We start from the raw sequence: 22,881 nt of genomic DNA on the forward strand, positions 1-22,881 counted from the left end.
TTGTGAACGTTATGAAGCTTTAAGTTCAGATTCTGTCTGTTGAATTAGTCCCATTCAGCCGGCTCCCTCGCTCATCGCTCTTCACTGCAAACACCATCGTGTCCTCGTCTCGCATTCGCAGCCTCTGTGAGGTCGTCGCTGGGTCTGCGGAGTCATTGACGTGGTGGTGTAATTGAGTGCAGACAAAAGAAACAAGCTGTTTCAGAAGTGGACTGCAGGAGATACAGAATGTGGAGAATTGACACAAAGCAAAAAAATTACAAATATTTGGAGAATGTTTTTTTTGTTTTTTTTGACAGCTGTCCCGGGTTTTGACAAATAGCACGGCAGCTTTGGGTTGATCCTGTGCATCACTTCAACTGTATCCCAGACGGTTGCAGTTTTCTGATCTTTCCATCCCGGCTTGATGTAGGATTGAAATTCGGTACTTGGACAGTGACAGGAAGTAGATTGAAAGGTGGTTGGACAGCAGAGTTGTGAGTCAAACTAAAATAAATGTTGTGGTCAAGTACTCTACCCCAGAAGGGTAAATGGTTCTTGTTTGTGTTGGTGACAAACGGCAACCAACATTGACGTCACCCGTTGGTTTGTGAACGTTATGAATCCTCCAGTTCAGATTCTGTCCGTCACCATCTTTGCCAGTTCGGAGCGGTTCGGAGCAGGAAGTGACCATATTTGGACGAGCTGGGGGAGGAGCCAGCGGTGGATCTGACCGATCTGATTGGAAACCTGACGATACTACGTCCCGCCCACCGTTAGCTGTAACCTGGCTGCACCACAGGCCTGTCAATCAAACAGACACGCCCCCCAAAAACAGGTCTTCTTGAATCTTCTTTTCTAATGAATGAGGGATTATTTTCAGATGGACCTCCAGAAAACTAAGAAGAAGGAGTGACTTTAGCTAACAACACCGAGATAACTGATGGACACATTTTATTCACTTTGGATTTGATGAGAGAAGTTGAATGGGAGTCTGTGGAGATTTTTGAAGCCGACCTCTAGTGGCCCTTGGTGGTACTGCAGATCAAGGCACTTCTGCATCCTCCAGCTTCAGATATGGCAGCGCTATCATCACGCTAACTGACTCAACCTGTCACAAAAAGGAGTTTGGACTCCTTCATGTTCCTGAAAAGCGGACGGATATCTGACAAGAGATGGACGCCTCGTCTGCTACGTCATATTCTGCAGTCGCCACCAGTTCAGATGAAACGCTCTCCTTCCTAGCAGCGGCAGCGTGAAGGTGAATTGTCAGACTTTTTCCTCAAACCGTCTAGACTTTCCATCCTTCCCGACCAGCATGGGATCCCCGATAGTGGAAATCTATTCAGCCAAAAAGCTCAGAAGCTCTAATGAAGAAATGAAGCATGGAGGGACCATGACGGACCGTGGCCGGAGGGAGCCGAGCAGAGGGAAGGAGGGCTGCCGAGAGAGGGGGGAGGGTGGGGGGTGGAAAAACTAATAAAAGAATACATTGCAGAATATAATAGGCCGACGTTATTTTCCATATTGGATCTTTGTTGAAGTGTCATGTCTGGAATGAGTAAACAGCACAAACTCTAACGCGTTTTACTTCACTGGCATTGGAAAATTAATTTTCCTCATTTGACATAACTGGAGAGAGTAAACAGGAAGAGATCCGACGAGCTAGCGGACCGTTTCCAGTTTCCAGTCTGTTTTTAAATCTTTTAACGCCGAACAAAGGTTGAAAATGTCATTTTAAAAAGCACTATTTTTCAGAACAGTTTAGAGAGTTTTTCCTCCAGTTTCAGTCTTAAAAAGAAAATCCGCAGGTGTCCTCACTACCAGAGGAGCCCGTTGACTAGACCCTGTATGTAGTCGGAGCAAAATCAGTTCGTATAATTACCTTCCTTTGGAAAACCTGAGTGCAGCTGGTGATTTTGGTCAATTTAAATCTGCATTAATACATTTTGACAATGACTGAGAAGAAATTAATCCGTTTTGGTGCTTTTAAGCCAACTGTTTTGTTTCATGGCATATTTAGTGAATAAAAGAGGCTCTAGACTTTAAACATAAAGAGTGCACGACCTACCAAGCTAACTAAACACACGGTTTAATGTTGAGTTGTTCTGCTCCTGAATGACAGGAAGTCGATTACTTCTGCTGACGCACGATATATATTTAACCTGCGATATGTGACAGGTGTACACGGAGTACTTCTCCGTGTTGTTTGCAGTGTTTTTCCGCCCTCTCGGCTCACCATCACCTTTACCCCACCCCGCCCACCCCCCACCCCTCCACCCCCCACCCCTCCACCCCCTCCCTTTGGCACAAATCTGCCGGGTTGACTCATTGTCTCAGGTGAAGTCAAGCGGAAGACATAGCAGCCCTCGACTGCTCGGAGTCCCGCCCCCTCCACCCCCCCACACATGAACAATGAGCCTCCACCTCGCCACTTGCTACCTCCAGGGATTCTCCCCCCCCCCCCCCCCCCGTTATTCCACTCCTGCCTTCTGCTGGGGGACTTCAGCGGTCCCGTCGCACACCGCTCTGGCGCCTTGCCTCCTGCCACCAGCGGTGGTGGGCGGGGCTACGCCCATCGCTCACCACGGCTCCACTTTCCAACACCAACCAGCCTTTGGTCCTCATTATTTATGACATTTCCTCCTCCGTGATTATTAATTCATCACCATCATATGATATTTCAGACACAGTCCAGACCGTCACATCTGCGGTGTCTCTGGAGCCCGGCCTGCAGGAAGTCGGCCACGCCCACTACATCAATCCCACCCCCTCCACGACTGTTTTTCCGCGTCTCTAATTGGGTTTTGTTTATGGCTTCTGTGATCGCCGGCGACAGCGTGATCAGTGCCGTCGCCTCCCGAAGTCTAATGGGGGGGAAACACGTCCATTTATCTGCTGCCTGCTAACGTGTCACTAATCACACCGTCATCGAGCAAACAATGTTTTCATTCGAAGACGCGATGCGAGCGCCGTTTTCCGATAAAGCAACATCTGGATGGAACCGATTGTAGATGAAGAGATCCTGTAACCAACATTAGCAACGCGACCCGGTGGTATCAGGTGTCGGTAAAGTTACTGCTGGGCCTGCTGAGGTTTGGCTAGTTAAAGGTTAGGGTTACAAGTTGTGCACTGTGGCCGTTTTAAAGCTCCACTAATCATTACCGGGGGATGGATCGGATGACTAAAAGGGTTGCCGCCCCCCTCCCCCCAACCCCATCCCCTCCCCTTCACCTCTGAAGACCCTTTTAGCCTCTTAAATTCATTGTCTTGGTTTTACAGCTCTTTAAATGGCACCATGTTAAAATGAAGACCCTTTTGAATACAGTCTGGGAACTCGGCCGGTATTAAGAGTTTCTTCGACCACTCTGAAGGGCCGACCAATCAGCGACAAGTGTCTGGGGATCCTTCTTCACTGTGATTGGACGGTTGTTGACGGCGGCGCAGCGTAAAAATTTGTCTCGGTAACCGGGTAAAAAAAAATCCAACAAAAAACACCGAACTTTCGGAGTTCAATTCAGAATAAACGCTCAGTACTTCGTTTAGCTGCTGGCGTTCTTTAAAACAATAAAACTGAGGAAAAAAGTCTTTGCAGCAGAGTTTCAGCCGGTTTCTGCGCAAGCTGATTGGTTAAAATGAAGCCGAAATCTACGCCCAGTCAGATGAACAACTTCAAACGATTCCCTATGGAGGGTAACCAGACCCAAATTCATGCAGTGAATTAGGTCTGTTTAGGTGAATACAAGTTTTCTCAGCTTGTTCTTCTCCAACAAAGTGACAAAACAAAAAGAGAGTTTCTCGTGGCTTTTGCCCACAAAGACTTTCAAACCTACTGAGCAATCACCGATCGACATCTAAGAGCTCACTGAGCAGACACAACCCCAAAAGACAGAACAGGTGAAAGAGCCGAATCCTCGCCGGCCATTAATCAAATGTCCAAGTTTCTCGACAAAACTGGTGACAAGAAGTCTCGGAAGTGAAGTGAAATTCAGGAGATGTAGTCACGGATCCCGTCCCGAGAGCCGTCCGCCAACCTTGCGAGTGCGGCGCGACCCCGAGGCCCGGTGTTAATACGTTCCCCGGGGTCCGCTGCACTCTGGAAGTCGACGGAGTGTTTTTACTTTAGTGAGTGTACTGATGGACAGATTTAACAGAGCAGGATACTCCAGCCTTAAAACCAGGTGATTTACCTTCAGTTTAAACACATATCTCACCTGAAATAATCTTAATATCATCAGGAGTAAACTGCCAATGCAACAGGACCAATAATTAAGCGGAAGCTTTATTCGATAATTCGGCCCACAAATTGGGCGTAACGCACCTCCAGGGGGTTGATAGGATCCTCGATCGATATCATTTACCGGCTGTTGACATTCATGCCTCTTTAATCTTACTTTTAAGAACAAAAACAACGACATAAATCCCCCCCCACCCTCCCCATTAACTGAAAACTCAAGAGGATGTAATGGAAACACATCATCGTTTTATTTACGGTGTTACAAACCTGGAAAACTGCATTTGTGTGCAGGCGGCGCCCTTTAAGACACCATGACGTTGCATCTGTCCAGAGGGCCGGACAACGAGCTAAAAAGCTAATAAAGCATCCGTCTCAGTGATGCCGCTGTTAACAGCCATCGTAAATACACTGTGAAATGGTGACAGCCAAAAGCTATAAAGCAAATTTCTTCCAACATCTTCTGTAAACTTCGTGAAGTAATAAAAAATGGGGGTTTTTTGGGTTTTTTTAAATGACGTGTCGGCTGCAGCTTTCCGTCTCTCTCGCTAAATTAATCTCTCTCTCAAAAAAAAAAAAAAAGACACGAAGCAATGATGAAATTCGCTTTGTTTTGTTTTTCCCCCGGTCTCTCATTACGAAAAATCTTGCTTGAAAAACGATAAAGTTGTCAGCGGGTCTGCAGGGAGGAGGAAGAATAGCAAACAAATCTGTCCGTCCAACAAATGGAGTCTCTAAGCAGCTCCGATCAGACAATAGTGCAACACAGAGGGACGCCGGGCGTTCAGGAGTCTATTAGGAGACTCACAGCTGATGTGGCATTAATTCCATGTAGGTTAATGAAATCCTGATTTCAACTTTGATGAGAATTTATACTGCATGACCAAAAAAAAGAAAGAATAAAAGCCCCAATGTCTTTTCCTGGACACCGACTGGGCTGCAAGGCTACAGCATCTGAGCACTGCATCACATCCAACACACAATGTTCCAAACATAGACAAAGAACCACCCCTCTCTCCTCCTCCTCCTCCTCCTCCTCCTCCTCCACCCATAGTGAGCGAGGGGACAGTGATTAATGAGGCCACACTAGTGGAGAGTGGCTCCGTTATACTCCACCTCCACTCCCGTCTCTGCTTCAGCAGCGAGAGTGTCAACAAGTAACTAACGACTGTCAAGATGCCCCCCGTTATACATTTCCTCATAACATCACTTCCTTATCGCCCCTCTAAACGCCCGCCTTCACAGCGTTAAAGAGGCTGGGAGCCCCCCCACACCCCCAAAAAAAGAAACTAGATGTTAATTATTTCTAAAGCAGATCAGAAGAAAAGTCCACCGGAGCAACTCGTCAAATTAATCTGGAGATCCGTGTTTTAATTGCACCGATCAATTAGCCCTGAAAACTGAGATCTGAGAACCGGAAACCTTCAAGACTCCAACAAGCCGAACCACAACTGGTACGACGACAATTTTTTTATTTTATTTTTATTTCAGCCATTGCTGACTGTTGGTTGCCAGGGCAACATGAGACATTTGGCTACGCGCTGTTTGCTTTTTCCCGCTCTGCAATTTGCTTGCAACAAGTGACAAACCTGACCTGAACCTAAAGTTTTAATTGAACCGATAACTGACACAAAACCAAAGACAAAAATAGTTTTACAATTTGTGCACAGGGCTGGAAAATATCATTTCAACATGATAATATAGATCTGTTGTGTTGTGATTTGGCGCCTTATAAATATAATAGAGTTAAACGTTCACTGAACAAACTGAAAGTGAACAAAAAAACGACACATTTTAATTCGAGTTTGCTTGAAATTTAAAGTCATTTAGTCTTTTGAAAACAACAACTGTTGACATACAAACGTCTTTAGTTTGGCTTTGCACTTCCTCGTCTTCCCATGATGCTCCACTGCCTCTTTTCTTTACCCGAGCATGAAGTCAACATAAAGCTGTCGTCTCCACTCTTGTGTCTGATGATGTTTTAGTAACTTCCCCCCCTCCTCCTCTCTTAAAACACTCTCCACAGGAATCTTATAAAATTCTTTCCCTCCAACCACTGATCGAACTGCAATCTCCCTGTTTAAACACAGCTGCATCAATGGGCTTTTATCGCACCGCACCCCCCCCCCCCAATCCCCTCATCACCACCCCTTCCCAGGGCACAAAGATATGCACAGCTGCTGCCCTGTTGCCCAGAAACTGGATGTCATTTAAGTAATACCCCCCACCCCACAAACAAGATAGTGTTACAGGAAGCGCTGCGAACAGGGCGAGCCCTCCAAACCTGATTTCGCCTCCTCGGTCTGAGCACTTTATTCTGCTCCCAACGCATCAATTTTCTGGGGCCGCGAGTCTCTAATGAGAGTTCAGATGTCGTTAAAATTGTGAAGATGGGATGAAAAAGAATTACATAATTGCACGTTTCCTAAAGGAAGACCTCACCGTTATTGAGTTTTTGGTATCATCTTCCCATCACCGGAGACCGACCTAAACCCCCCCCTCCCTCCCTTCCCCTGTTCAATCAATGCAGATCGAGTTGAGCTCAGATTTTTTTTTTTTTAAATCACATTATGGGACGCAGCACGTTCAGTTTGAGAGTCTCGCCAAGAAAACTGCTAACAGACAGAAGTGCAAAAGCAAAAATGTCTCAGTCCTTTCTTAGATGACGGTTAACACACAATTTTTCATCTTCAGCATCATGAATAAACAGTAAGATTTTAATATTCCAAAATAATTTTTATCAGCAAACAACACAAGTTGGGTCGTGGGAAACGGCTTCAGGGAAAAAAATTAAGTTAGGTAACTTAATTGGTTTTATATTAAAAAAAAGAAGGTATTCATTAAACCAAATCAACTCTTCTCGGGCACTGAGCCTCATCTTTGCCAATACATGCTCCAACAGTTCCCCCTTTATGCAGTTTGTTTTGTACAGACAGGAGGACATCGGACCGGAGGGGCAATGTTAACCCCCGTCTTTCTTCAGAGACGGCCACTCGGAGTCGTTCAAAGCAGGTGTGAATATTACAAATAAATGGAGGGAGGGTTGGCTGTGGTTCTCCCTAATTACCCTGACAGGTATTTTATATTCTGTGCAGTTTGAGGCTTTTCTGCAAGAGGGAGCTGGCATTTAAGGCCCTCACGAGGCACTAAAGCCATCGGGCTGGTAAGAGGAGCCACATCCGTGAATGAACTAATTAAGCTCCTCAATGTCCTCTGCAAAATGGTGCCCTGAGATTGTTCTCTGCAATAGCAGTAATGAGAAAAAGAGAGACAGAAAACATCGGAGGAGAGAAAAAAAAAAAAAAAAAAAAAAGCAGGGAGGAGGAATGGAGGGCAGGCCTCATCCTCAAAGAGCGATTAGGGCGGAGGCGGTGGAGGCGGCGGAGGCACGTTTTCTGTTCCTGTCCTGGCCGAGTGGACATGTTACATTTCTGAACGCGACGTCCGCGCTGTCCTGTCTTTGTTTCTCGACCCTCAGTCGCAGTAATGCTCATTAAAGTCCATAAACAAAGCGAGATGTGCTCTTTAACGAGCGAATGCCTTTTGTCAAAGGGCTCTGTCCTCGGGAAGCTGGCCATGTCAGCTCACGCTGCATCCAAACCCAGTCTCATGCATCTCAGGACTAACAACCGGTCCATTCTTAGCAGCCTCATTTTGTCTCGTCTAAACCTCCTCACTTTTCATTGTCTGCTCATTTTCTGTCCTCTGCTTCCCAGGGAAATTACCGCTCGCTTTACCTCCCGACATCGGAGGGCAGCGTCACTTCAGGTCTGCTCTGCTACGCGAAAATCTAGAGTAATTAACAGTGAAGATCGGAGGCTCCTTCAGGGGTTGCGTCCAATAAAGTGAGCGCGGAAGTCCCAGGAGAGGTTTTCTCTGACACGGAGCGATGTGCTCGGCCGGCTAAAGAGCACAGCGGAGTACGAAAACATCTGAGTGAAACAAACAGTGGAAAATAGGAGCGTGAGGAGGCATTCTGAGTTCCTCTTTCACGCCTACAGTGGGTCAGACACTGATAAGTGATCTACCGATGGCTCACTAGTCACAGCGATGCTGAATAATGATCACGGCAGCTGCGGTATAAATCACCTTCGTTCCACAAAAAAACTTTTGAAAAGATGAGTCCACACAGAGGAAGAGGAAACTTTCATTACACCGATGTAATGACAGTATGTCGAAGCTTCACACCGGTGGGGCTGCTCGTACCGAAGCTTGGAGGATAATTGAAGTCCAAAGTGTTCCGTTTCCAACACGATCGACGCTCATTAACTTTCAGAGCAATCTATCCGTTAGTTCACTTTAGCGCAAAGAAATTTGGTTTCGTGCGTAACGCCAGATTAAATTTAGCACGAGTGGAAACGATGGGTGCGAGACAAAGGCATGTAGCATGTATACAAGGGGAACAGCGGAAACCAGTTGGAAGTGGCTGCACCCTGCTGGCGAAGAAGTGAAATACAATCATATGTTGTAATGAAAAAAAATCCAAACAAACCACGTTCATATCGTTCAGTAGTTCATCCCCGATTTAAAAACTCCTTCAAAGCAACATCCGGTCACAGATGAACTTCAGACCGGCGTGACTTCCGTCGAACAAACCTTCTACTCAAAGCGATGGATTGAAAATTATCGCAGAGGTTCGGTGCAAACCGGAGCGCCGAAGCACATCACGGGTGTTTGAGCCGGAGCCGTTGGGCAGCCGAGTCTCCGACGCCGGCGCCGGCTCGGGTTAAAAAGGCCGAGGCCTCGACCCATCTGGCCGCCTTCACTGAGAGCTAGTATCAATCACATGCAGCATGACACACTGCCTTTTGTTCCTGCAACGCAAACATATTTCATCTCTCTGGTGTTGGGGAAGAGAACCAGTCTTCACTGGACATTTACCTCCCGATCTGTCAGGAAAGGCGTTTCAACAAATCAGAAAATATAAAAATGTTCAAAAGCATCCGTACAAATGTTCTTTAGTTGGACGGTTGCATTCCTTGGCGGAGAAGTGAAAGTAAACGCTGCTGGCTTTAAATTAAAAATTCTAAAGACTTCAGAGAGCTTCGGTTTGGAGCTTATTGATTGGTTGAACCTTTATTTCAAAAACTGCCTTCTTGGCTAAAATGCCTCAATACCACGAGGCAACCGGAGCAGCCTGCAAGATATTTTTGACTTTATGTATTCATGTGCCGGGGATTTACATTTAAATTTGGAGTATTTACAATAAGTCATGCAGCACAAACACACTACAAGCTGCCAAATCCCACAGAAGAGAAACTCCAACACAACGACGGCAAAAAAAAAAAAAAAACGAGGAGAATTTATTTATCATCCGTCAAACATGCATGTATCATCAACGGGTAGGAATTCTCTGCTCCGACGTCTTTTTGGAATCCGTTTTCATGTGCAGGCATAATTTCCCAACTGTCAATAGAGCAAAAATAATTACATGGCTGCAGAACTTTGGTGTAACGGGGGCTTATTAAAGCAGCAGAGCAGCACATTATGCAAAAAAGCCTCAGATAAAAAGAGACAGCTGTCAGTCAGGAGAGCGGCTATTCACTCTGCAGACATAATCAGGCCACGATACACAGACGCACAAGATTTCACTTCTTTTTAAAGAACAAAAAACAAAAAAACATGCATCACATCATCATCCAACATCTTTCCTTTCATCATATCTGAGGTTTAATTCCGCTCGTGTGAATGCATTTAATTTAGCAACAGGGTGTCCTAGTTCTGCAGGGAGAAGAATGTCCATCATCTAAGAAGATTTTTAGATTAAAATCAAGGAAATGAAGGTTAAAAAACATTTAAAGAAAAACACATCTACCCATGTCTAATGCTGTTACTGCTCCCAGCCAGCGTCATTACATAAAACATGGCTGCAGCGACAGAAAGGGGAAACAATAAATCCAGAGGTTTAAAGTGCCCTGCCAACCCAGTGGCTCCTCCTTGACAACACTTTGCATTGTGTCCCGCCGCCTCCTCCTCCTCCTCCTCCTCCCTCTCCTCCCTCCACCTTTGTTTGCTCCTCACAGTGAGCCACTCCTGGTTTTTTCATTTTTCTTTCTTCAGAAGCACCTCGATGCAGTTAGCGTAAAAGCATAATAAATTACAGACCTCTCCGGATCTCATCAAACGCAGCAGTTCCAACATAAACACCAAACAGATGAAATCCTCTTACGGGGGGTTTACGTGAGGTCAAATCGGCCTCCTTTTTTTTCCTTATACATGAGTGCCCAGAATACTACCGTGTGCACGCAAATGAGTAAATTATTCATCACAACATGCCTGGTGGTATTATTCTTCTTCTGTGGTTTTGGGCCCATCAATCTGTTCCTTCACATTTCTTCCATTTGTATTTTCTTTTTTTACCATTTGACATCCAGAAAGATTTCATACAATTCGTCATTGTACGAGATTCAATGTACGAAGCCACAGAGAAGGAAAATATAAAAGTGAAAATGATAGTTGGGTCTGTGAAAAGAAATAAAGCTTTGTGTGTCACGAGCGTTCGTATGTGTGCGATACCAGCGAGTGCCTCTGAAGTAGCAGCACAGTTTAGTGTAAAACATTAGCTGTAATGTGGTATATATATTCAATATGCAATTTAAGTGCAAACGTGTCAGCACAGTGCAGCTTCACATGATTAATGTTGACGTTGCATATGTTTAAATTCTAGTCTTATGGTGGGTGATGTCAGGGTGGGTCGGTGGAGGAGGGTTACCGGTGGAGGAGGGTTACCGGGGGAGGAGGGTTATCGGGGGGAGAAGGGTTACTGGTGGAGGAGGGTTAATGGTGGAGGAGGGTTACCGGGGGAGGAGGGTTACTGCCGGTGCATCTGCAGAGCAGGAGAGAGAAAAGTTTTTCAGCGGAGGTGCGCAGGGTCGTTTGCGATTGGTAACGGCTCTACGGAGCCGGCGGGAGCTGCAGATAGTTTGGAGGTGGCAGCTGGACTCCGATGACTCAGAGCTCATCTCTCTGCAGCGGTGCAGCTGCTGTACCCCGTCATGACGCAGTGCTTCGGGATGCTCTCGGTACTACGGCGGCGGAGGTTTACCGTCTCTAGCAAATCTCAGGAAGTAGAGTTTTAATCACGTCACGGAGGATGGAGGAGGACTCTTTCCACCACGCCTCTGTTGATTCAGAGTGAAGTGGGTCCACCATCGCCGCTTTCTGAAGTCGATAAGCTGTTTGGTCTTAATGCCTGTTGACATGGGCTACCGTCTGACATGGGCAGGTGCTGAACCTCCTCTCTGAGGGCGGACTCATTACGTGAGGTCAACACGATCACCGCCGTGTCGTCCACACGGGTAACGAGTTTGTATTGTGGACAGGAATACAGTTGTAAGTGAAAAGGAGAACAGACGGGAGCTCGATACGCAGCCCAGAGGAGCACCAGCGTTCAGCATTACTTTCTATATTTCAAACGTTACCCGTTATGGTCAGTTTTTCATTCATATCAACAGACCGCTGCGTTTCTGTCCAACCGGGCCGCTCTCCGCCGAGATGGACCACCGACACCAAAACGCCCTCAAAAACTCTGAACCCGAGTGGTGATTCGCATCAGTCATATAACGCCGCTGTCGGGGAGGAGAGCTAATGAGTGCGTTCACAGATGATGGGAGCGCTCGGCTGTCGCCGCGGAGCGAGATGCCGATTTGACATCACGATGACCGTCAGCCATCAGCAATGGACGCCCTTATTGGATGCCCTGCTGCTGTTAAATGTCGTTTTCAATCGTCGCGGACACACACACACACACACACACACACACACACACACACACACACACACACACACACACACACACACACACACACACACACACACTGTTCAATTTGATCAGTCGTGTTCACATGTGATTTCCATACGAGGCTGATATGCAGCTCCCATATTAGATTGTGGGATCTTACAAGTTAATGAGATGATATTTGACGGATCGGTTTGATCAAACGGTCTTCGGTGTCTGTGCTGCATCTGCTGTCAAATCAACAGCGTCTTCATGTGTCTGTGTTTCATCTGGTTTTCATATCGTCACCACACGGCAGGCTTTGCTGGAGAGGGTGTATTTTTAAGCACATATATACTCTGTTATAATTGCTGAGACTTTCTTTAAACACTTCAACAGAAAAATAAGTTAAAATTAGGATTTTTTTTTTTTTTTTTTCCTAATTCAGAAATAGTTCCCCATCACATTATTATCGGGAGATACAAAGTCAATGTTCTTTTTATTTTACCACAAATGAAACAATTAATAAACTATATTATGTTTCTTTTTCCAAAAAGAAATGACCAGCAGCTGCTGTTTGAAATTTTATCTTTCTGTACACATTTCTTACGAGGGCCATACTTTCATTGAGATTAGAAGAAACCCACGGACAGCTCTTTAAAACATCTGAGACCTTGCACTCACTGATTGTGAACAGTACAAGTCACTCTTGACTTTTTGCCGGCATGGACTGAAAGCTGCTTGAGCTCGCTGACAATTGTGCCAATTTAGAGAGTAAACAAGTCCACAGAAAACTGCACATGGTGCACATCTCGCCTTGTTCCCTTCTCCCAGAAGACACGCTTGTTTTTTTGTTTGTTCTTCACACAAAGGCGGAGGCGACTTAACACCTGAGGAAGCCAGCCAACCACAGCGTCCCTGGGATGAGATAACCGCCATTGCTAGGCATTACATCATGATGGCGAGTCAATCCCTGGGATTAAGAGACAGTAAAACACACGGCCGGGTACACTACGGCCTCGCCTCTCCGTGGCAGCTCAGTCAAGGTGAAGTCAGACGACGGCTTTTCCGATTGTGATAAAAACAGAAAAGAAACTTCTCCGCGCTCATAAGCTGCATCAGATAAACGATATTTATCACGGAGGAGAGAATAAACCTCCGGTTGTTCTCAGCAGTTCAATCACGTCGCGCAACTTTGGCTCAGGTGTCAGAGCCGAGACGTCGCCGACTGAAAGGATGCTCGGTTTATAAAAGGTGCAGTGTCAAACATTCAGCTATGCATGCAGCAAACACAACATACCCACAATGCCCGAGGCCACCAGCACATCCCTGCAGATCAGTGGTTAGCAGCAAATAGAAAGCACATCCCCCACAGCTATATTCCAAGTCAACAAGCTGAATATTTCAAATTTCTTTAATATTATTTACCTTCATATTTATAAGATGCTCTTTTTTTTTCTTTTTTTTTTTAAACCCCATTTTACCCATGAGGAAGTAACATCCCTGTTCACAGATCACTCGGAGGCTCTTTAGTCTCCTAAAATGTACCAAATTATGGAAAAATAAACATGGAAAAATTAAGAAATATGTTTACTCTTGTTGGTGGTCTTTTTCAACAATTTGTATAGAAGCAGAAATCGTACGAGTCTGCCGCCCCGACCAGTTCAATAATCACCTGCTGCCACTGTTAAATATATACATTAATGTCAATCAATGCCATTATGTTCTCTGAAAGGTGCAAACTGAAACCTGAGGTTCAGATTGACGTTACAGCACTTAATCTAAATTTTTTTAAAAGACGAGGCCGGTTGAAGAGAACGGTGGGATGGATCAGGACCGACGATTATCAAAGGGTGAAGAAAAAAAAAAAACATTCAGTAAAAGAAAAAATGCAAAATCTGAGACACAATCATGATGAATTGTGTGGAAAAAACATCTCTGCATGCATCTCAAATGAGCAACAATTATCCCACGTAGACACCAGGTGTACGAGAAAATGAGCTGCCTCTCCAGGTGGTTTAAAAAGCCAAAAGGATATTTGAGTGAGAAAAAAAATCATCCCCGAGCTTCAGACAAATGCAGCAGGTGTGATTTTAACTCAGCTGCTGAAAAAAAAAAAAAAAAAAAAAAAAAAAAAAAAATGCCACAAACTGTCACTGACTGTTTTACGCTTTGACCGAGCTGCAGCGCCGGTGAAGTAGCCCGAAGAAATGAAGCACAGTGAACGTCGTGGAAAAGCAAGATTCACGTATTAAATCTGCAGTTTGCACACAAGCAGAAATGCTACCGAGGAAAGTGGCGATAATAACACGAGTAGCACCTGGTGAGCTCGTGGTTACAACGCGGGAGGTCGTGCGTACCTTACGCTTGGCGTAAAAACACCGTTGCTGGGGCAACAGCAACATGGACGGCATCTAGAAGCCACGGAGGCTAACAATTTATCAAGCAAACAGGAGGGGCGGCGGGAGGGAGGGGGGTAAAATAATGCAGGAAATACAAAGGTTATAAAGTTATGAAGACAAGCTGTAGAAAACTACAACATACAAGCTCAACATCCAAACGAACATGAACCTCTGACCTTTCCGTAAACGTCAGCAAAAACACGGCACAACTCGTGAATTTGAGGCTTTCTAGAAGATTTTGAGTTCCGATGTCGTGACGACCACAAATGTCATTTACTTTGCACACAAACTGCAGATGTGCAACGCGAAGACGAGTCATAGAAAACACATCTCTGCATGCATCTCAAATGAGCAACAGCTCATATATATGAGCTATATTATAAAAAAAAAAAAAAAAAAAAAAAACATTTCAACAGCCAGATATGTAAACCGAGGTGTGATAAGACGTGTAGCTGAGCAGGAAACGACAAGTGTCGAAGCATCAGCATGATAAAAAATATAAATGTGCCAGGTCCACGTGGATAATACTGCTGTCATTTTTCAGCACTTGAAGGTTCAACAAAGAGACAATCAAGCACAAACCTCCCACTCTGCACCTGTGACTCGGGGAAAGGCAGCAATCCGACATTAAGTAAATCACTCGGTGCCAACATGAGGATGTGTGATCCTCGATAAAAGGGGACTGCAGCTGAAGATGGTTTCTTTTTATATATTCAGATGTTTGTGAATCCAAGAATGTCTTTTTTTTATTTTTTTTTTTTTTTTTTTTTAAATGCGTGGTTGAAAAAAGTGAACCAAAGTAAAGTAAAAGCATTTTTGATTGAGATGACTCCACAGTGCATACCATCTGCCCACCAGCGCCGGTCCTGGGGGAGTTTTAGGGGGTGGAGGTAAGTTAGAATAGTGACAGACTATAAATAGCAATGAAGAAAACTGGAACATCCATACAAACTATTTGCGCTTGTAGTTCTGCAGGTGCTTCGAGGAGAAAACGGGGACGACCTAATGTAGTCCATCGTCACCTTGGGCACCCTCCCCAGGAGAGATCCAGCGAGCCGCACATCCTCCGAGCTGATGTGGAGAACCTGGTGAGTTTTAGGCCAAAGGACTCTGCTGAAGGAAGATCCACCATCGGCCGCTCTGATCTCCACGCAGAGCGCTACCCGCCTTAAAGCGGCAGCAGCTTCAAAAGACGGTTCACAGGCAGAGCCACACCCAGAGATTTCACCTCGCTGGATATGATCTCAGGGCGCAGTCACATCAAGCATCTGAGTGCATTAAAGTCTGCGACCAGTTCACCCTGCTGGGATGTTTAATTTAAGGAGAACTGGAGAGTTACTTATATGAACCCTTCGAACCCCGCAGGCGATCTTAAGGGGGATTTCACTACCTTCACTTTTGAGCTCATATCTTGGTCATTATAGGGGCAAACTTGTAGTTTTATATCTTGTTTTTTTTTCAGGACAGTCTAGGCTATCTAAATCTTTCATCATCTGATATAAAAAATACTTGATTGTTTATATTAGCCTTTAAATCAATTTTTTTTTCATGAATTTACATGTATCTCACCATGAAATGTTGTGAGTAGAGATATTTTTTATAATCGTGTAGAGGAGATTGTGTAGAATCTGGTAATAGCTGAAGCATGTTTGTGAGACACAGCATGACTCGGCAATTAATTTGGACTCGATTTCCGCCCATTGGCCTCCGAGGGTTATTAACCGAGAGCCGAAGTAGCAGTCAGAATAAGGAGGGTCTTAAAAAAAGCTTTTACCAAACTTGAATGGACAGATGAGCGGAAAAATGAAAGTCCACTTTGAATTACAAAGCCTGAGTGTCGAGGTTAAACTCAGTCTGAATATGACGACTCACTAAAATTGCATTTTGCATAACTGGGCAATAAAACGCTTAATCATGCAAACAGATGAAGTCACATTTAGACACAACAGTATCTCTTGTCATATCATATCAACTATGATTAACTGAATAAGTGTCCAGCTACTTCTGTATAACAAGCCCCCCCCTCCCCCTCCTCCGCTCCACCACACATTCAACCCTCCATAGGACGCCTTCGAAGCCCCCACAATGCAAATCACTCACGGTCCCCATTCATGTGCTGATTAATATGCAAAGACAGTCATCCAACAGTCAGAAGAAAATATAACTGGGAGCCGAGTCACTCTGAACTTGTTTGATGAGAACTATCAGCACTCTTGACATCCAGAAGAGCAGAAGAAGCTGTGATACGACGTGGACGAACACGTTGTTTAACCTTTACACGGCGGTTTATTGTCTACAGGTCGGCAAACAGCCGCTCGGGACAGGACCAGTACATGAATAGAACTTTCTTTGTGTTGAGTGACTAAAAGCGTGGATAAAATGCCATCCAATTAGTTGCAAAAATAATGAATTCAGTCTAATGACCGCACGGTGCAGTAGAACATTTTTGGAATACCAATCCCATGTAAGGCCTCACATATTTTATCAGTGGGATTTCAACGTGGCATCTTGTGAAATACTGTTATTTGATTTATTTCTTGAGTGCTCCTCCTTTTTAAGTTTACAGTTATTATTTGGGGAAAATGTATTTGTTTGAATAGTTTCATCAGTTCCTCGGTTTTATCTGTGTCCAGCGCACAGGTCTGAAATAAAGATAATATTCACCAACTATGAAACGACATAAAAGATTGTAGTCTGAAGCAATACACAAATACAGATGAGGGCAGTGAGAGGAATAAAAAAGAAGAACTGCAGGGTAAAATGGAGGCCCGGTAATGATAGAGGCTTATGTAAACTTCAGCAGCAGCGTAGAAATCATGTAAATCAACTAAACTTGCAATTATGACTGAATGAGAAGTGATTTTCTGATGCTGTCTGAGTTTTTCCACCAATCGTACAGTAACGGAAATATACAGTAGAGCTGAATATGAGCTGAATCAGCAAGAAGGAGATACCGCTGTTATGCTGATGAGATTTTGATCATTACAAGCTAAAGTAGTGCATTAGTACAAAGTGTGTGTCTGTCACAAAAGTCTTGAAGATCCAGAGTGTAGCTCTATACAGAGCGCAGACACAAAAAAAAAAAATACGCCTTATAATTTTCCCTTGTTTGGCTGCTTTTTCCAGCTCCCCTCAGTCAAAAATAGCCCGTATTATTTTCATAGTGGCTTTGAACTCACCACAGCAGTTAAAGTCCCATATGTTAGCCATTTAGGAATTGTGTATTTTCTCCCTTCAAAATGTTAAGTTAAACTTTTTTTTTTTTTTTTAAGTTCAGCTCGATGCCTGAAGTAAAGAAAACTCTCCGTTTTAAATCTGCAGGATTGTTGTAACATGAACTTTAGTGTTTGAATATGCTGTGATTGACCCAGATCTGAGGAATAAAAAAAAAAAAGCACATCTGAGTTTACATAAGTTTACACATTTCTGAAATTTATAAATACAGCTGAGGAAGTCTAGTTTGATCAACAGATACACAAGTTTATAATTCGGTTGGATGCCAAAACACTTTAAAGCAGTTTGTAATACAACAAGGAAGGTTATGACTTGAGAAAGTTCTCGTTTGATCCTCCATCTTCCATGTACGTGATTGGCCAACAGTGTTGCAGATGACGCCGCGTTGGAGAACAAAAGCAGAGCCAGTTTAAACTTTGTTAGCAGATGACCCTCAGTTGGTTTCTCTAAAGACAGGAAAGCACATGAAAGAGAGAAAAATTGCAATGACCTCGAAACACCTTGCAACAGCAAGTCAAGCCAAAAATCTACCATCAGCAGTGATCTGTGAAGACTTCAAACTTCCCCTTCTTCCAGCAGTTAATCTGAGGTTCACTTATCGACTGTATATAAAAGTACACTGAATAATGAGGCCGATGCAGAAGTGTCTTCAGCTGCAATACCAGCGAGTGCCACTAGAGGTTGGCTCCAAAAAGCCTCCGGCTCCATAGACTCCCATTCAACTTCTCTCATCAAATCCAAAGTGAATAAAATGTGTCCATCAGTTATCTCGGTGTTGTTAGCTAAAGTCACTCCTTCTTCTTAGTTTTCTGGAGGTCCATCTGAAAATAATCCCTCATTCATTAGAAAAGAAGATTCAAGAAGACCTGTTTTTGGGGGCGTGTCTGTTTGATTGACAGGCCTGTGGTGCAGTCAGGTTACAGCTATCGGTGGGCGGGACGTAGTATCGTCAGGTTTCCAATCAGATCGGTTAGATCCACCGCTGGCTCCTCCCCCAGCTCATCCAAATATGGTCACTTCCTGCTCCAAACCGCTTTGAACTAGCAAAGATGGTGACGGACAGAATCTGAACTGGAGGATTCATAACGTTCACAAACCAACGGGTGACGTCAATGTTGGTTGCCGTTAGGCTTCATAACGTTACATGAATCCAGTAACAGTCCGAATTTGTAGACAACGTCACTTCTGAAATTGTATATTCCTTTCAAACAAGCCATAATTCAGCTCTTTCACTTTCTTATGTTTGTTGCTCACCTGGACATTTAATTGAACTGGAACAGAAACTGCAAATCAATGAATGTAATTAAATTGCTGAGCCATCAAACTGTGTGATCTTGTCATTATCCCTCCACCAAAGCCAGCCTCTATCAAATAATGTGATCAATTTATTATTAGAACTTCTCTCTGCTGCAACAGGGCCGAGCCGAGGCGCAGCCGTCTAATTATCTCCCTCCAGGTTCCTCTCCTCTCTCTCTTCCCCTCCTGTGTGGAGGTGCAGTAAATCGCGGGGGTGTCAGAAGGTTTCGGCAGGACCATGAATCATACGAAAGAAAAAAACATCATAAAAATGAACACATCCACAGTGTTCTCGGCAGCACACCGCTGTCTGCAGCACTACGGTGACAGACTGACCCGGCGTTTGGTGGAAAAGATAGAAGGAAATGTTGTCGATGTGACAATACAACAAAAAGCATGTCTTTTACTAGTAAGTCATAGATCCACATTATCCACACACAACCAACTACACCCTGACAGGTTAACAATCCGGATCAAATATATAAGGTTGGTTTTATGTAGCTTTTTTTAAAGTCATAAACAGGAGCTGATTCAGCCCAAAATCCAGTTTGGATGAAGATTTGACAAACGTTTGAAAGAAAAAGCAGGGCTGCTTCGGAGGCAGATGTACCATTGGCTGAATAAAACCACAATGGGAGGGAGCAGAAGTGGGTTTTTCTTCCCCACCATGAAGTTAGACTGAAGGTGAAAAAAAGAAAAGAAAAAAAAGAAATTCATATAAAATAAGGAAAACTTGTAGATTTTGCAGAAAAGAAAATGGTGAAATTGCATCCCGAGTTCAGAACAATCATCTCTGTTTGCTCCAAATTGAATTATATCATAACATCAACCTATTCTTCTTCTCTCCAAGGACCCCTGGGGGTTGGAGCACTCAGTTGCAGTCTATAGAAAAGAGGGGCAGATGCAGGGAGGAGAAGGATGTGGGTGGCGGGAGAGGTGTGTGTGTGTGTGTGTGGGGGGGGGGGGGTTAGGAGGGAGGAGGTGGGCGGGAGGGGCGGGGAGAGGGCGAGGGGGGAGGTATATAACCACTGGAGCCCTGGGATTGGATCCTATTGTGTACATTGAATGACTATTCAGTCGTCCTCAATGGATGACGAATCTCCTCCCAGCCAACCAAATTAAAAAAAAGTACCATCAAATCTGTCTGTGTCAACATCATGTTGCGCATAAACGCGCTGCGCCATTAAGTTCAGAACTACAGAGAACTATTTGGCAAAAGAATAAATAAAAAAAGGGAAAAACCCAAAGAGAAACAGAGCTGCTGTTACATGAAGCAGGTCGGAGTCTGCTAAACTTTTAAGATCAGATCCCCGTGATAAACACTCAAATCCTCCACTGACACATCAGCACGGAATATACTGTTTCGGTGCCAAATGCGATGATAGCGCGAGTGGGAACGGAGAACACACGGAATCAATGCAACAACAACAACAACAACAACAAAATAGTTTCAAGCGCGTGTTTATGACGAATAAAATCTGAATTTTATTGTTTTTAATGCCTATTTTAGTGGAGCGGAACGAAGCATCCCCAGCGAAGAGCGACCGACTCTCCCGGACACTCCATCCTCGGTGCGTCACGGCTGACCCAGCGCGAATGAGCGGAGGGCAGGGGGGGAGAGGCAGAGGGGGCACATTTGTACCACAAAACATGACGTTTCGTTTCCATATTTTAATATTTGCAACTACAAACAGTGACTTCCTCGCACCCTCAGAGAGTAAAAGTACAATATGGCAGCATAAGGGAACCACAGAGAGCGTCCCTCGGCAACAGCAGTCCGAGACTCCGGCGGCATCCATCTCCACTCTTAAAACCACAGAAATGAGCTTAACTCGCACAACGTTGCATGTGTGTGTGTGTGTGTGTGTGTGTGTGTGTGTGTGTGTGTGTGTGTGTGTGTGTGTGCGGGGGAGGGGGGGGTATTCAGTCAAATTGCACAATATGCGTGAACTCGGGGAGGACAGTAAGCCGGATAAGAGAAGAGTTGAGACACTTCTCTGGATTGCGCGGAGATATTGGGGGGGGGGGGGGGACGCAGCGAGGCAAGTGGCTCCTGATGAACCCAGCGAGTCCAAACGGCCCCCAGCTGCTTTATTCCGCTCAGAGGGAGACAGACAGCTCTCACTTCCCGGAGAAACTTTTGCGACATTCGTGGTGGATATTTGTGCAGAGCTTCCAACCTAACGCGGCTGTCCGGAGTCTGCATGTGACAAGAGATGCCGCCGCTGGGACCGGAGGATGCTGCTCCAGACTGCGCGCACACACTAACACACACACACACACACACACACACACACACACACACACACACACACACACACACACACACACACACACACACACACACACACACAGCTCGGCCTGCCTTGCACGCACGCACGCACGCAGCTTTTGCTCTGGCCACACAAGCTTAAGAATTAATCTCCGACACACACATCCCAGAATATGAGCAAAAAAAGAAGATAAAACCCCCAAAAACTCATCTTACCTGCGCAGCCAATGAATAACAATCCCCAGATGAGGTCCCTTGTTTGAAGCATTGTAATGTGTCACAGATTATTCTCCTTGAAGAGCAGGCGCACTTTAAACAAGCCGAGGTGTCTCTACTGAGAGAGAGAGAGAGGAGAGGGGTGAGGAGGGGGAGACAGATATCAGCCTCTCTTCTTTTTTTTTTCCAGGGACAAAACAACTGCTACCGGACGGTTTTTTTTGGTCCTTGTCGCTACCCGTGTTCGCGCCGCGGCACAATGAGTGACAAGCAGCAGCCGTAGCACGCACCCGCGCACACATGCAGGGAGGAGATACCAGCACGAATTACTCCGCCCGGTAGCACACGCAGGGGGAGAGAGAGAGAGAGAGAGAGAGAGAAGAGAGAGAGAGAGAGAGAGAGAGAGAGAGACGCGGAGGGGCCGGGCTGAGGTGAATGCAGAAACAAAGTAGTGCGCGGAGCAGTCCCTGCAGACAGCAGATGGTCACCAGGGGCTCTAATTCGGATTACTGAGCTTACAAATGAGCTAACTGAGGTTTAGAAACACATAGTTCAACATGCTTATTCTAAACTGAGGACTAATTAAACATGGGATCCACAATGTTTGAAAATTAGCCAAAGAAAAAACAAAAACAATTAACAGAAATATATGTTTAAAGTGGCACCAGATTGTTATTTTATAATAAAAATGTATTTTATTTATTCATCCTTAGGCATAGGGATTTTGGGTAAACATTTCTGTTTACAGTCCCCCAAATAATTTCATCAGTTTCCTTCAATGAAGTAGTTTATTCTGAGGCGTAATAAATCCAGACAGTGTGGAGTCAGCAGCTCTGAATTTCCAAAAGAGTTTCCTTAAAGCAAACGGCTGTTTGAAGCAGCACAACAAGCTGAAAAATATACAAAAATCAAATCCCTGTCTGGACCAACTGCAGTAAAACAAACAAGTGCCTAAATACACACACCGAGCAGATTTGGAGAAAACGTTAGCGCTGATTTGAAACAAATATTTTGTTTCCCATCCATCTGGTGGATGTCAGGTTCGATAGTCGATTCATTTTAACAAACTCAGGAAATAAAGCGCCAAATGCTCAACGCCGCTAATTTGTCTGCCTGCCATTCGATGCTGGGCAGGTAACACGCAGATGGTTGCTCAAAACTACGTCCCGCTGCCGTTGGAAACAAATCCTTTCGCTCATATGACAATGATGTTTGCAACATTTTTCAACAAATACCTCGATATTGATGTTGTAGGGACGACTATCGGTGCTTTCACAAAACACAATGAGATTATTAAATACGTTTTATCGTCTAGGATGCTACTGAGGCGTTTAACTTTCCAACACTGTCTGCTTCCTTACTTACAGCGTGTTGCGTTCAATAAAAGTCTGTTGTTGGTTTGCAGATAAAATTGCTTTTATTGCGTCTTCCGTATCATCAAAGTCCATCTTCCATATTCCCATCAAAGGGTCTACTTAACACACACTTACAGAAGAAAAAAAACTAGCGGCAGTCATTGACTGTTTATAAA

General features: G+C 44.7%; 1 protein-coding gene across 13 annotated transcripts in view; it reads right to left on the reverse strand.

The window, feature by feature from the left end:
• ncam1a (neural cell adhesion molecule 1a) overlaps window positions 1–21,671 on the reverse strand; it is a 230,926-nt gene extending 209,255 nt beyond the window's left edge. For 3 of the 13 annotated variants that reach the window (XM_069709732.1, XM_069709733.1, XM_069709731.1), the window contains exon 1: window positions 21,351–21,671. In XM_069709732.1, coding sequence (XP_069565833.1) covers window positions 21,351–21,402 — 52 coding nt within the window. In that variant the 5' untranslated portion in view covers window positions 21,403–21,671. The remainder of the gene's footprint in view (window positions 1–21,350) is intronic. The other 10 variants (XM_069709742.1, XM_069709737.1, XM_069709736.1 and 7 more) reach the window with 6 other exon arrangements.
• Between the last annotated feature and the right edge of the window lie 1,210 nt (window positions 21,672–22,881).

Source organism: Brachyistius frenatus, unplaced genomic scaffold (assembly GCF_029030835.1).
Source record: "Brachyistius frenatus isolate BFR_SWC_R1_liver_20210118 unplaced genomic scaffold, ASM2903083v1 Contig_84, whole genome shotgun sequence".
In the NCBI taxonomy this organism is placed as follows: Eukaryota; Metazoa; Chordata; class Actinopteri; family Embiotocidae; genus Brachyistius; species Brachyistius frenatus.